The 16130-nt window shown below is 37.9% G+C and overlaps 1 protein-coding gene across 2 annotated transcripts in view; it reads right to left on the reverse strand.

Moving 5' to 3' along the window:
* Nucleotides 1-7219: 7219 nt before the first annotated feature.
* The window catches only part of SYT9 (synaptotagmin 9), a 145537-nt gene continuing 136626 nt past the window's right edge, over nucleotides 7220-16130 (reverse strand). The window contains exons 4-8 of one of the 2 annotated variants that reach the window (XR_009760620.1): nucleotides 12343-12463; nucleotides 11098-11269; nucleotides 9367-9496; nucleotides 8630-8788; nucleotides 7220-7597 (exon numbers count right to left, since the gene is read on the reverse strand). Coding sequence is in view for 1 of the 2 variants with exons in the window: in XM_061610509.1 (XP_061466493.1) it covers nucleotides 7586-7597; nucleotides 9367-9496; nucleotides 11098-11269; nucleotides 12343-12463 (435 nt within the window). In the remaining variant the exon portion in view is untranslated. The remainder of the gene's footprint in view (nucleotides 7598-8629; nucleotides 8789-9366; nucleotides 9497-11097; nucleotides 11270-12342; nucleotides 12464-16130) is intronic. The other variant, XM_061610509.1, reaches the window with a different exon arrangement.

The raw sequence follows: 16130 nt of genomic DNA on the forward strand, positions 1-16130 counted from the left end.
TTGGAATATTTAGAACAACGAAATGATAAACAAGCAGCTTTGATTTTTTTAGATGCTGAAAAAGCATTTGATAATTTGAATTGGAAATTTATGTTTCAGGTTTTGGAGCAAATGGATTTTGGAGACAATTTTATAAAATGGATTAGATCGATTTATACATCTCAGAAGGCTCAGATAATTGTTAACGGAGATTTAACGGATTCATGTGAAATACAAAAGGGTACAAGACAGGGATGTCCTTTATCTCCTCTTTTATTTATTCTGGTCTTAGAAGTGCTGCTTAGAGATATAAGGCAAGATAAAAGAATTTCGGGATTAAAGATAAAAAAAGAAGAATATAAATTGAGAGCATTTGCTGATGATTTGATAATTGTACTAGAAAATCCTTTGGAAGGAATTAATGTATTGATGGACAAATTAAAAGAATTTGGACCGTTAGCAGGATTTAAGATCAACAATCAAAAAACAAAGATGTTGGTGAAAAATTTAACTTTAAGGGAACAGAAAGAGTTAATGGACAAGACAGATTTTACAATAGAGAAAAAGTTGAAATATTTAGGTATCATTATGACAAATAAAAATTCAAAGTTGTTTCATAATAATTATGAAAAATTATGGACAGAGATTAAGAAAGACTTGCTAAAATGGGATAAACTACAACTGTCATTAATGGGTAGAATATCTGTGATAAAAATGAATGTATTACCGAGAATGATGTTTTTGTTTCAAACAATACCTGTAATATCCTCTGATTTACCTTTTAAACAATGGCAAAAAGATATCTCTAAATTTGTATGGCAAGGAAAAAAATCAAGAGTCAAATTTAAATTACTACAAGATGCCAAAGAAAGAGGAGGACTGGGATTACCAAATCTGAGACTTTATTTTGCTGCCTGCTGTCTAGTCTGGATAAAGGAATGGATTTTATTGAGGAATAAAAGACTATTGGATTTGGAGGGCCATAATTTGAAGTGGGGATGGCATGGATACCTATGGTATGACAAAGTAAAAGTAAATGTAGACTTTAACAATCATTTTATAAGACGTCCTCTGTTGAAAATATGGAATAGATATAAACCAAGGTTTTATTCGAAAATACCATTATGTGTCTCAAGTCAAGAAGCGTTTTATAGAAGAGAAATGGCTGGAAAACAGAAATGGTTAACTTATCAAGAACTATTAGAAAATGTACATGGAGAATATACAATGAAAGAGAGAGAACAACTGACAAAGGAAGGATATAGTTTTCAATGGTTTGCCTATTTACAATTGTTAGAAAGATATAAAATGGACAAGAAAATGTATGGGTTTGAAATAAGTAAATCTGATTTTGAAATAGGACTGTGTACAAATGATGAAAATATAATTGCGAAAATGTATAAACTCTTATTGAAAATGGATATGGAGGAAGAACAAGTAAAAGAGTGTATGGTAAAGTGGGCAAAAAATTTTGGTTATAATATACAAATGGATCAATGGGAAAATATGTGGAAAAAAGGTTTGAAATTTACACTATGCTATAATCTTAAAGAAAATTTTTATAAAATGATGTACCGTTGGTACATGACTCCAGAAAAGTTGTCAAAAATGTATAGTAATGTTTCTAATGTTTGTTGGAAATGTAAACAACAAGAAGGATCATTTTATCATATGTGGTGGTTATGTAAAAAGGCAAAATCATTTTGGGCACAGATAGGTAGGAAGATGCAAAAAATTCTAAAGATAAATATTCAGTCAAAACCAGAATTTTTTTTATTGGGTTTTATGGATAAACAAATAGAAAAGAAATATGGAAGAATAATATTATATATGATTACGGCAGCAAGATTATTATATGCACAAAAGTGGAAAATGGAATCAACACCAACAATGGAAGAATGGCTATTGAAATTAATGGACTTAGTAGAAATGGATAAATTGACATGTTTACTTAGAGAAAAATCGACAGATACATTTCTTAAGGAATGGAAGCCTCTCTTGGACTTTTTTTTGAAAGATCAAAATAAAATGATGATACTGGGATTTGACGATTAATTAAGATTAATTAAGACAGCCTATGGAGAAAAGGGATATTAAGGGACAGGTTTGATGTATATTATATACTTATAGCTGATCTGTGACAAATCGGAAGTCAACTATTTTATTTTCATTTTTTGTTGTTGTATTGTTATGTTTTTTTGACTTTGTTTTGTTTGTTTTTGGAAAAATTTGAATAAAAATTATAAAAAAAAGGAACATATGAAGAGCCTTGCCTTATGCATGAATTTGTCTAAAATATATTTAAATGCCATTCAAGTTGGTGGCCATTACTACATATTGTAGTAGCAAATTCCATATTTTCAACTATGCACCGTGCAAGAAAAAAATTACTTCATTTTGTCTGTTTTGAATCTTTCAACTTTCAGCTTCATTGGATAATCCCAGGGTCTAGGATTATGCGAGAGGGAGAAAAACTCCCTCTCTAACCACTTTCTTCACACCATGCATAATTTAATAAACTTCTATCATATCCCGCTTCTGTGCCTTTTTTTGCCACAAATGTAATTTTTCCTTATAGGGAAGTTATTCCAGACCCATGATCATTTTGGTTGCCCTTTTCTGAACCTTTTCCAGATCCACAATTTCATTTTTGAAGTGTGGTGACCAGTACTGAGTACAGTATTCCAAGTGCAATTACACTATAGATTTGAATAATTGCATTATCACATTGGCAGCTTTATTTTCAAACCCTTTCCTAATGATCCCTAACATGAAATTCACCTTTCTCACAGTTGACATACTGGATTGAAATTTTAATCAAGCTACCCACCACAACCCCAAGATCTCTTTCCGGGTTAATCACCATCTCTTAATCTCACGTTTAAGAATTATTTTATAAGCAATGATGAAATGCACTTATCTACTGCTGCTTTATACAGAGAATTGAAAACTGTTTGTGAGCTTAAAAAAAAAGAGAATTATTATAACTGACTTCCAGTTTAATAAAATGTTCAGGATGGCACTTGATCCAAATTAGTTTTATAAAAATAGAAAAGAGGTCATATTTATGTATAGTCAAATTTGGGGCTGATTTTTTAGCAGCACCGTGTTGGCCTAAACCAGAAGTTCCCAAACTGTGGTCCATGGACCATTGGTAGTCCACAAGCTTCATTCAGGTGGCCCACAGTGCACCTGAAGAACACTTACAATTTAAATCTTATGAAATTCAAATTGTAATGTAATAAAATACAAGAAATAAAAGAACCAATACAAATATAATTAAAGATATCTAGCGCTGTGCAATATAATTGCTACAAAAAACCATTAAGTGGTCTGAAAAGGCCCTCAGCAATTTTCAAGTGGTCCATGGGAAAAAAAAGTTTGGGAACCACTGGCCTAAACTAACAAATTATGATGGGCTCTTATAGGTCACCAAGGACTGCACTTAGGCACAATACTTTGTGAGCACATAGCTGGCTTACTAATCTTAACATCTATTCAATTACTATATTTTGTTATCGACATCTTATGCTACTTTAAATTATCTTTGAAAGCCAAGTAGAGGGCCAAAATGGTGGAAAGGTGGGGTAGAACATTTGAATGGATGGATGGATGGATGGATGGATGGATGAATGACTGAAATTAATTTGTAGTATTCATTTAATAAAAATTGGGGACAATACATGGCCAAAAAGAAATCACAACAGTTCTCTCAATTCCATCTAGTCGGCTTCCATTGGTCTCATGGAAGTTTTGCCCAAGTACAGATTTTACCACAGTCGGTATTCACACATGATAGAACACGAAAACTGTCACTATACTTCTTGCTTGCTGATTCCCAAAATTCTCTCCCATAGTATTTTCTGAAAGTCATGTATATAAAAAATATATATGCTTTCTTAGCTTTGGCCAGTCCTTTTAAGCATTCAAGGCTGAACACACACATTTTCTACATATCTTCTGACTGAGCATTCTATATGCCTCAACAAGCTTCAGAAAGTGTATGCAGAAAATGACTAGGAGATCCTGTATTTATTTGAATGCGGGATCTTCCCACACTATGGATACATAGCTCATATCCTATTAAATACAGGATTTTAGATATTATACGCAGGATCAGAGAGGATCCTAATTTCAAATAAATTTGGGATTACTCCAGTTTAGGGCATAATCCAGTTTAGGGCATAATCCAACTGCTATTTACATCAAGCTGAGGGGAGTTGGATATGGCAGACCCCTGGATGAGCTGGCAGAGTACCAGCTCAGTCAGGCTATGCCATTAGAAGCCCCTCAATCCTGGCTCTGCCGTGGTGGAGCCAGGACCCAGCCGGGGGTCCATCAGGGTAGCCTAGCTCATTGGAAGGGGAGTCAGCAGAAGCCGGCAGAAGGCCCAAAAAATGGGCGTTCCAGGGGCATATCAGAGGAGATCGGGGTGGGGGTAGGCTGCACCCAACTCGTGTTTGGAGCACTCCTGCAGGTCCCAATCCAGGAAAAAATTAAGCCAGGAAAAAAGTCAGTTTAATTGCAATTGAAGTCAATGGATAGTGTTTACTCCCTGGTAGGGGTATTTGTGAGAGCCAGCTTTACGTTCTGGTTCCTGTGCGCATCTCCCGGCTGAGGCAGCGTTCAGCCAGCCCAGAGGCTTCCAAGTGGCAATTGGATGCTGCGGACCTTCCCACCAGCTCTCATTCCGCCAGCTTCCTCTGAATTGGATTGCTCTGCCTCGTTGCAATTCTATACTTGTTTACCTGGGAGTAAGTCCCACTGAACTCAGTGAGGCTTATTTCTGAGTAGACATATATTGGGACTGCACTATTAGCATTAGATGTGTAGCAATGAGAGTGAAGGAAGAGCGGTGTGTGCCAGAGGACCATACCTTATCTCATCGCATTTACAGCCATCAACCACATCCCTGAGTAACAGAACAGACACTTGGTTTGTAGCAAGACTCTGGCTCCCCTTCCTTGTTCATGTCTTACATTGATAAAGTTGCATAATTTTTGCCTTGCTTTACTCTAGTTTACCTTTTTCTTACTTCTACTAAACTTCATACAAACTAGGTCTGGTGCATAGCGATCCCACATAATGTATGAACTAACTGGATCATGCAACTTCCCAGAGGAGATTTATACAGGCACATGACATTAAAATGTGCTCCTGCATTCCTGCAAATTGTCACTGGGAAGTGTGGTTCCATCAGCTAATATATTCCACTTGGAACTGCACAGTGTATGGGATTTTAGAACTTATGAACTTTGAACAGAACAAATTTCACTAATGCCATAAAATCTTGAAGTTACAGAATCAGTTTTGTCTAGCTCAAGTCCAGCATTCCAACTTTTATTTTAAAACTCCAGCATCTAGCTACATCTTATTTAAAATAATAAAATAAAATAAAAATAAAAATAATACTTGTGTTTCTTTTTTATTGACGATTATTTAAATTTAAGGCAATATTAACAATGCTAATTATTATGGAACACAAGACACGGCATAGATGAGTGTGTATACAAAGTCTTCACAAATGAGTGAAAACCTCTGCAAAGAGCAATGACTATACCTCTGAAGTACATTGGGAGAAGCAGCCTGCATTGGACATATAGCAGCAAACTCAAAGAGGGAGCCAGGAACGCTCTTTTAACAGTCAAAGAATGGGTTGCTCCTCACAAGGTGTGGAACAGGGATGTGGGAAGAATTCCATTCACTATAGGTTTTTTGGGACCAAACCACCTTAGCCACCTGGGGCCATGCATGGATTGCAACATAGATATGTGGATTAGTCCGCATAATCTGCAAAATGATTATTTATTTATTTATATCCTGCCCTTCCTCCCAGTAAGAGCCCGGGGCGGCATCCCTGTAGGTGCCTTGCCTATGCAGATTTTTTAAAGGATTTATTAAAAAACACAGACATAAATGGGACACAGACCAATTATTCCATGTATGTGAAATTGTCACAAGATGAAAATAGGCAGATTCACACTGGAGAGCTATGAGGAGGCTACATGGTGCATGCATTAATCTTTTCTTATGTATTTGTGAAAATGACTTTCTGTTGCTTATGATGCTTAGTTTGAATATGGCATAACAAAAATTGCTCCTTCCATTTGCTTTAAATTGCAAAGTATTTCAGCACAATTACAATTTTTGTTTTTCATATGGTGTACCATAAAAGGAACCAATTGCATAGATAATCTAATTCCATCCAATAGCATGCTGGAAATGATGATTTTTCTATAATGGCCGCTATTTTTGCTCTTACTCAGAAAATATGGCTGGAGGAAAAGCTGGGTGTAAAAATCATTTGCCAGCCTTAAATGCTTTAGTGTCCTTAACTATTCCCAACCGTTTTGGAACGGGGCTGGTTAAAATGGATTAATCTAGAGAAGGTCTGCTGTATGATAATCCTCATGACACTATCAGAAAAGTGATGGGCCAAGAGACCTTCCTGCTACAAGCTCTTTCTCTAACTGCTGTTTTAAAAAAGAAATCAAGGCAACAGAAGATGATGTGAAAAGCTTGGAGCAATTCAGGTTTCAGTCCTGGATGTTGTTGCTAACACGCACAGTGGCCTGCAGACATGCCAGGAAGCAGGCCCGATGCCAGTGGGTGGCCTGGTTCGGTGCTGGCCAAGGATGCACCCCCCAATACAGGTGGTGCAGGCTTAAATAAGGCTGCCTGCCCCACCTCCCTGCTGAATTAGTATGTCAGTGTGCGCGCATGCCTATCATCACCCAAGATGGTGGCGGGTGCATTCCTAAGAGGTTGATGCCCCTGCCACCATTTTGGGTGATGGCATGTGCACGCAGCATAGGGCATGCCCGCTGACATGAGAGGTAGGTCAGGTGGAAGGGTTTATTTAAGCCCCATGCTGTCTGCATCAGGAGTGTGTGGTGTGGTGTACGGTGCTATGGGCCCAGGCCAGACTGGTGTCCAAGGACTCACTCATGACTGGTGCTAGCCCTGCTAGGACGAACGAAAAATGTAGTTCTCCAACTCCCCAACACCCCAGTTTTGGTCTTATCACTATGCAAGATGGCTAAACATTTCACTAATAATTCATTGCAGGTACCAGCTTGTTATTTATATGGTAACAGGATAAGATTAAGTTATAGTTTAAAGAGATGATTTATTCTACAAACTTGGAGCAGTTATTTAACAATAAGGATTCACAAACAATATAAATATTTCATCTCTTTAATGAATAGAAAGTTCTTCCAACAGCAGAATTACTAGGCTTTTCAAATTTATTTTTGCTTTTCACTTTGTTACTTAGTGATGCACGTTATTGATAGCAGACATTCTCCACACTGGCTTTTCAGAGTCTGATTGACAAAAACACACAACTCCTCACCCTTAAAAAAGGTAACAAAGATGTATAGGTCTAAATATTTTCCATTAAGGGGCTGATAGTCACTTCACATTTTGGTTTATAATAATCTTTGCATACCAGGTAAAAAGTGCTTTAGTGGTTTGGGTTTTTTTCCTTCAGATGAGGTGTTGCTGCTGTGTTGGAAGTCTCTCTCCAAGATTTGCTAATTGGATTACAGTTTATTCGGCCTTTCCCAAAGGGAGATGACCTGGGGGCTCAGATTTTTCAAACCCTTTAGGAACAGTGCTGCAAAGTAAATATAACAAATTTGAATTAGGCCAAACAAATTGTAATCTAAGTAACAAAACCTGATAAAAAACTATCATATAAGAAAATCAACAAGGCTGGCTGTAACACAAACCTATTTTATTTTGCATCTGATTGGGACGTGTCTGGTGAAGAATGAGGTTTTATTTATTTATTTGATTTATATCCTGCCCTTCCTCCCAGCAGGAGGTTCACAAGCTTTCTCACCAAACATTTTTAAACCAATAGATAAGGCCTAATATGAAACCTAATTATTTTATGTATCCTTTTTTTTGTTTAATACTTATATTTGTATCATTAATTGTACTTTAGTTGTTTCCAACTGCCATATTCCACCCACATCATGGCTCATAATATTGCACAAGACCCAGATTCTCAAAATGCTATGGTGGGAGTAGCTTGCACTTGTGCTGTACAGTGGTGAGCCCGTAAATTATTTTTAAAATACACCATGTGATAAATTATGGAGGTACAATACTAGCCTAGTACTGCTCTACCAGCTTTGTGTGGGCCATCTGGCATTTGCCATTGATGGTTACAAGGGATGAGATACCCAATTTACTGAAACTTCCCTATCACTGTTACATCCCGATCCATATATTATGAAAATACAAAAATGCCTACTACTAGTTTGACTGCTGGACTAATGAACAATGGGGTTAGGTATATAAAACACAGCAATTCCATCTTTTCCATCTATGACAATAGTTATCATAATAAAAATAATGTGTTCTTTTCCACGAATCTCAAAAATGCATTGTGCAAGTTATCACCTGGATTGAGACAAGATGGCTAACAATGCAATTAATTTAAGGAGAATAGATGACAATATGGGAGTTACAGATAGACATGGGTATCTATGTTAGAATCAAAATTATAGAAAGCTTCAGAAACAAAAGTACATTTCCATCTAACAAACAAAGATTTTGCATCTTGTAGTTTGGGATTAATGTATTCTAGGGTTAGGAAAGGGATGAGGGTTAAATAATGAAATTAAAGGGATGTCTTTACCCCTTTGGACTCTCTGCGGAATGGCCCCTGAGAAAATGGCTAAGAAAGGGTTCAACAGGAATGCCAAATTTCTGCTGAATAGGTTAAAAGAGTGAGGAAGCCTCTTCGGCAGCCATCCATGCGCAGAAGGCCTGCATAACATTTCTGTGGAATAGGGCCCTAAATGAAGACAAAAGAAACAGAGGAATCTAATTGTAACTTGAGAGGTTTTGCTGTATGTCCTGATCTCTGAGGACATTTTTAATTTCAACATAATTTGACATTCCTCTGGACAGAACAGTGGAATGACATTGTTACAAGATAATAAACCACTATTTCTGCTTTGTATATCAATGCAACATTAAACCCTTTTAACTGTTTCTTCATATACGTAATCCAGTGGACACAATCATCTTCAAAAGAAAGATGTAATCGAGTACACTAGGATGTACTGGTCCACCCAAGGTTTTAGATCTTATAAAAATCCTCATATGCACAGTATCTGGATTTACCTTTAAGATGGAAGTATTGTAACATTACACTAAAAAGAAAATCTCTGAGAACCAGATTTTACTGGATCTCTACATCAATCTCGTTTTAAGCCTCTCTGGATTCTAATGTGTCTTAAAAGGATTTAGTCTACGCAAATGGATTCTGATTTGAAAAGGGAAACAAAAAGGTATTTTCTCTAGTACTATTGTCATTTTCATAGTTTCCATCATAATGGAAAGGCAGTATATCAGATGAAGGAGTCTTACCTCTGTAAGCAGATGCCAGTGAGCGATGGGTTTCCGAGGGTATGACAGCATTTCATTCCAGTGGTCTCGCCCAAGGCTTTCTGCATCGTTGCCTACTTGACAGACTCCAATGACCTCATTGTGACCTACACTGTGAAAATGTTCAATAATATTTATTTCTTAAAATTTTACATTCAGGAACCATGTCATTCAACACCCCTCCCCCCAAGGATGGGGGGAACCATCTAAAGACCAAACTAGATGGGATCAGAGAAAGCATGCAAAGGATATTTACACAGAAAATTCCTTTCCTCCAAAGAAGGGGAGGAAGGGGTTAAATAAACTCCCCTTCCACATTTTTTAAAAATCTTTACACTAGCTCTAAAGACATATTTAACTTCCTATGCAGTTTGGCCCTCAGGGACTGGAAGTTTAGCTCTTATACAAAAACCAGAGCTGTATATTACTGAGAACAAGCTTCCCGACCCCCTTTCTTCATGTAACACACAAATAATGGAGGTCAGAAACTAGCTGTTGGCTTTTAGTCTCACTGACTTTCAGGGCTAGGGAATGGTCTGAGAGCCCATTTCGTTGTAGCATTGCTGAAGCTAACTAGGTGTGGACCTGATCAGCCACAGGGATGGGAGACTACTGTCAGCCCCATGTGAAAGGATAATACTCCCCTGCTGTCCATGCTGTCAACATTTTCTCTTTTGTCTAGGGAACATAGCAGCAATGTGGAACCCACCAAAGTTGCTTCAAGTGGATAAAGTCAGAAAGAAAAGGCTATCCCTCTCCCTCACTTCTGTTCTATAAAGAGAAGAGCTCACTATACTGGGCTCTAATATATCCCCTAGAAACTCCTGGAGGCTCTATTTAAGGTATCAAACCTCCCATATACCATTTCAAGATGTTGTGTCTCCCATATATTGGAAAGATTCCACCCTCTTCCCCCACCACAAGAGATGAGGCAAAAGGCACTCAGACTGGGATACTAAGAAAGGGGAAATAAGAATTGCCCAACATTAGCTGATTTTCCATTTCATAAAGCTTCAGAAATATCTTCAGTGAGCAGATATGGAGTGTAGCCTGTGATGTATGCAAGTGCTCAGGCTGTCACCTCTTCACTGGCCTGGAACTCCAGTAGGAGGAGTTGAAGCATGTGACATTCCCAGGGCCCCTCACAAGAGCCTGTTCCTGGGTGGTTACTAAGGTCAGTCCCACAGCTACTCCACTGAGTCCAGACCACTCTCAAAATACCTGCTGCCACTACTTACTGGCTTACAGAGAGGGGTACAATTTATATATTTATATACTGGCTCAACTACATCCACACCAAACACATGGGGTGAAATATTCTCCTGAGAATCCAACCAGACCAGAACACAGACAGTTAAACATATATTTAATTAGGGAACATAACTTCCAGAACAACCAGTCTTTATATACAGAGTCTGAATAGTTCTTGTTTCCTGACTTAACTATCTTAAGCTATCCTAATTCTTTTAAACATTTGCTTTAATATCTCCCTCATCTAATTTGCCCTTCAGTGCCTCTGTCCCTCACAGCCAAACTCTCCACTCTTCTTTCCACAAGCTACACTCAGTCTAACCCCACCCAAATCCACTCCCCTGCTGTCAATCATTCTTTTCCTAGCTCTTCTTTCACAGGAAGATTGGGCTTCTCCTTTTTCAACTACTGTCACTAGATTAGATTATGTCATTAGTTTTAAGAGATGTCCAGATATCTCACCGATCATAATCCATAACAGCTATAGACAAGTTAATTTGGTCAATGTTTTCTGGAGGGACATCAAAGACTATGGCTTCATTGTAAACAGGATTGAGGGTGTTCCTCTTAGTGGAAGTCTTCCTCTTCTTCAATCGTCTCCCTTCACACATAAGTGAAACCTTCACATAGGGATCTGGGTGAAGGATATAACAAGCATGCTAGTTTATTTTAAAATAAAAAGTTGAAAGCAACAATGCATGGAATCATATTCATTCTCTTTATAATCTTCTCACTGGTAGTTTAAATAGAAGGCATGTTCTTTAATTCATAACCTTGTCTTCTATTGTGATTTGGATGGCACTATTCATTCCTTCAGGCATATTTATACCCCAATAAGATTTCCATATAAAAACTGGGGTTGATTTGCATCAAAAGACTGAATTTGGGACCAAATTGTATCCTGAGAAGATTTTTATGAAAATACTAGAAGTGTGCAACAAAATGTCACCTTGTATCCTTACGTCACACTCACACCCCAAATGACATAAGAGTGCAAGTAGTGCCACTGGTCACCAGTTGTCTCTGTTTGCAACTACATTTGTCCTTGCTGGATGGTCCCAGGTATCTACCCTATGTTTAGTGGCATTGTAGTGCAGGATGATGTTTCTTCTCTCTGTTGACCACCATATCATGGTGCACAGTGGATGGCAAGATCATGGCTTTGCCCTTCTTCAGTACATATTATACCATGTTTGTGGCTCATCAAACCCAAAGGTTTGCAAGAAGCATCGAAAAGAAACTGGGATAGTTTTGCTATCCCAATTAAAATAGCTGGGTAGTTTGGTATCCCTAAATTATTTATAGTGGGTGGAGTGCATGTCTAACATGCAAACGTCAGTTGTGTTTGGGATACATTTCTAACTGGCCGAGCATTATTATTTGCAGAAAACATGCCTGGTGCCTGGCCATACTTTAGATCACTTGTGTAACAATGTACACCTAAAAGTTTAAAAAAGGCAACATGGCACAGCCCCACTATCCCTATACAGAATAATATTAATGAAGTGGCTGAGAACAATTATACATTTTTCCCTTTAATAAATTATTGTGTTTTTAGTGCTCAAAGAAAGAACTCAGGTAAGAGAATGCTAGGATGGGCATGTACTACATGGGATCATCTGTAAAATCTAAGGACAGTCAGTAGATAGGTGAATGATCACTTTATATGAAGAAGTACCTTAAAATTGGAATGAAAGATATTCCTACCTGATGCTCCTGTTATGTCCATTGCCTTTAAATTTCTAGCTTTTATTATAGTGATAGTTAGTCTACCAGCGGTTGGAAGATAGCAAAGCGAAAACATCAACTCGCCAAGATCCACTTTGTCCTATAAAACAATAACATACATTTGAAACAATATTAAAAATGACTCCATTAATCAAAATATCCCAAATAAATGCATGATGTTTGGCTTCAGAGGACATAAAATGGCTCTAAAACAGGCACAATGTTTGCAGCCATTTTTCATACTAGCACTGTCAGTCCTTACAACTCAAACGGTACCAAAGCAGGATACCTAAATTTAGCATGTAACAGTGAACTACATTTGGAGACCACTTTTCCAATATCTCAAGTCCTCTGTCTATATTTTCTCATATCATTTCTGACTGTATTGAGGAAATACATTTTCATCTACTACTTCTTTAGGAATTATTAAATTAATATGGAATACACAACCACAGGATGCAACAATGATCACCAATTTGAATGGATGCAGGAATTATACAGCCATGAGAGTGGTTGTATACAATAGCCAGGATGGGTTTTTAGCATTCTGCAATGTTAAATTGAAAATACCCCCCATGCCATTCTGTTGCTTCCCATAAGCACATTTCAAAATAAAACCTTACAAAACTTAAAGTCCTAAACTAAGAAACTCTAGGTTTTCATAGTAATACACAAAACACTCAGAGAGAATCGAGACTTCAAAGTGTAAAACAAGAGAAAAATCCAGACCCCATTGGACTTTTTTCTGTCAGAGTTCTCATAATTTGCTGAAATTAATTAAAAATCAGCCATGTTCAGAGTACCTGTAATTATATTACTGACCTTGCCCCATACTCTGACCTTCATCTTCTGTAGTTTTAAAGTTAAAAAAAAATGCCTGGCTGATTTCCAATTAATTTAAGAAATTTAACATTGAAGTCCATTATAATGTTAGGCATGCTCAGTAAGAACCAACTGTCAGTGTTCTAAAAACCAGACTCATAGCTGATTGGCTTGGCTAATCAAGTGGCCACACCCACACCAGACCTTTATCTCATTTTAGACAGTCATGGCTTCCCCCAAAGAATCCTGGGAAGTGTAGTTTGTGAAGGTTGCTGAGAGTTGTTAGGAGGCTCCTATTCTCCTGACAGAGCTCCAGTGGCCAGAGTAGTTTAACAGTCAACACTCTTTGGGTGATTGTAACTCTGTGAGGGGAATAGGGCCTCTCCTAGCAACTCTCAGTACCCTTCACAAACTACCTCTGAGCATATGGTGAGTAGTAGCAACACCTGGAATCAGCCCAAATAACAGAAACATGACATGTGCTGTGCTGATCTTGTTTTAGCAGGGAGAAAGCAACAATATTAAGACAGTTGATATAGTTTAGATAGTCCCTTTAAATATGTTTCATTTACTTTGCAGTTTTAGTGATTTTTTTTAATAGTAAATCATTCTCTTTTGCTTCTGTTTCTGTGAACTACAGTAACAGTTTGCAAAATTTACACTAAAAAAACCTCCAAAAATAATTATGGTATAATGGGACTCACTATTCTGCAGAATAGTCTCCAGTGGACATGAAGAGTGTCTCAGTTTGCACAAGATAAAACAGTGGGAGGTGAAATATATTCTAGCAAAATTCTAGGTGTGCTTTATGTTTTTAATTGACCATGCCCTCCTTTCCCTAAGTGGTTTAAGCATAGCAGGCCGAACACATGCTTCTTGGGCAAGCCAAGTTTGTTTTTTCCAGCAGCTAGATTCATTGCTTAAGTAGCAACAAATTGTAATCAGTCTGATTTTACATCATATGACATTGACCAATAAAAATACTTTGAAATTAATAAAAATAAAATTGACACAGTTTTCTAGAATGAATAATGAAGGAAATATAACACAGTAGTAACAGGCAAGAAGCAAAGTAAGAACACCAACAAACATACAAAAATGTAATTCTACAGCTTTGGAGATGGCAGGTGTTGCCACCATCACCATATGTTCAGAGGCACATGTTACCAAATTCTTCCAAGCTACACAGGAAGTGGATTGCACTGTGAAAGACCAACTCAAATTGTGTTTGCACATTTTACAAATTTGTAGTGCAGTACAATCTCTCAGAGGAGGTCAGGTCTCCTGCTTCCCTGTTGCATTCACTATAGCTGCCCAATTTCCCTGCTTTTTAAAGTTCAATAGAAATATCTGTTGGCTATTGGTACGTTCTTAAACAGCATTTTTTTTGCCTATTAGTGAATATATAAATAAATAGTGCATAGGCCTATCAGTGGCAATTATTTAGAGCAACTGGAATCTGCAACACAAAAATTGCTGTCTGGGGTGCTCCTTTCGTGGTCCTATCTAGCCAGGCATGTCATCTTCCAGGATTCTCCATTTTCCCATCTCCATAGTTTTCTGTTTTTTCCCTCTCAGTCAACATTCCATGACCACTGAGCATGCTCTGTCCTCACTGGGCTTTTCTGCTGTGTGTGTGTGTGTTTCTCTTCTAATTTGTTTTGTGACTTTTTTTGCACTTCTGCAACCCTTGGGGTTTCCCCAAGATTGTTGATACTTGCTCTTGCGGGTGAGTGGTGCTTTTGGCTACATAAGGATCCACACTGGAAGAATGTGTTCCCCGTTAGTATAAAAGATAGATAAATGAAACCTCCACATTCTGAGGCAATAGTTTGCGGTTCTGACTAGTAAGGACAGTGATCACCTTCGTATTTTTAAGAATGTGCATAGACATTGAGCTGGCTACAGCAGCAACCCAGGAGCTAAAGAAGTATGAATGCCTTGCAGAGAAGTCCCCTGTCACTGTAGCCTCACCAAGTGAGTTTGGGGTAGGGTGAAGTGAAGTATGGATGGGGCACACACACAACACCCTTTGTCAAGTCACAGTAATTAGGTACACTCAAAACCCCATACCCTGGGCCAGGTTTTCATATGGTTGAAGATTAGAATGGTTAAACTATTTGTTAGTCCTAGGGTTCTCCAAAACCTGAAGGACACAAGCTACATACCATAAAGAGTGAATTTGTAAGACTGGTGAATTTGGAAGCTGGTGTCCTGAAAAAATAGAGGGGGTGAATAGACTCTATCTTATCTATCAGAATGTTTCCTAGTTGTTTCAAAACTATGAGTCCTTCCCACTCAAATTCCTGTTACTTTCCATACTCCTCAAGCCTTTGACTATGTGTACTAATGGCCATGTTCAGATGAGCTGGTGAGGAATGATGGATTACTCCTTTTTCGTGATGCTGAAAGCTTGTGCTTGCTTTTATGGTGGAGTAGATGCAGTATGGACTTTTATGCTCTTACACTTCTTTCATCTAGACTTAGAATGGAAACCCTGGGCACTATTTGGTGAGCCTCTCTAAGCAGCATTTCCCTCACCCATTAAAACAAATGGAACAAATGGTGGCCCATTAAGGAGTAGAAGAAGTTGTTGCTGTTAACCCGCCCTTCACCCAGAGGTCCCAGGACAGGCTACTACAATTTTAAAACACATAATTAAAAAAGTGAAAAACATCGACTTCCGGGAAGGGTGACTTCGCTTGTGCCTGCTTTTCGAGACGAGCTCTCGTCTCAGAAGAAGTTTTTTCAGCGTAAATCAGTCAGAACATTCTTTTTGACTGATGAAGATTTTCTCTCGGGAAGGGAGAAACATAGAGATTAACCATAAAAGCCTGTTTTTGTTTGGGAGGACTGGATCTCATTAATTTATGAGAGAAGATTCAGCCAGCAATGCCGGAGGACGTCCATCATGCTCTAGCTGAATAAACGACACGTTTATCTTT

The sequence above is a fragment of the Rhineura floridana genome, chromosome 2 (assembly GCF_030035675.1).
Source record: "Rhineura floridana isolate rRhiFlo1 chromosome 2, rRhiFlo1.hap2, whole genome shotgun sequence".
Classification (NCBI taxonomy): domain Eukaryota; kingdom Metazoa; phylum Chordata; class Lepidosauria; order Squamata; family Rhineuridae; genus Rhineura; species Rhineura floridana.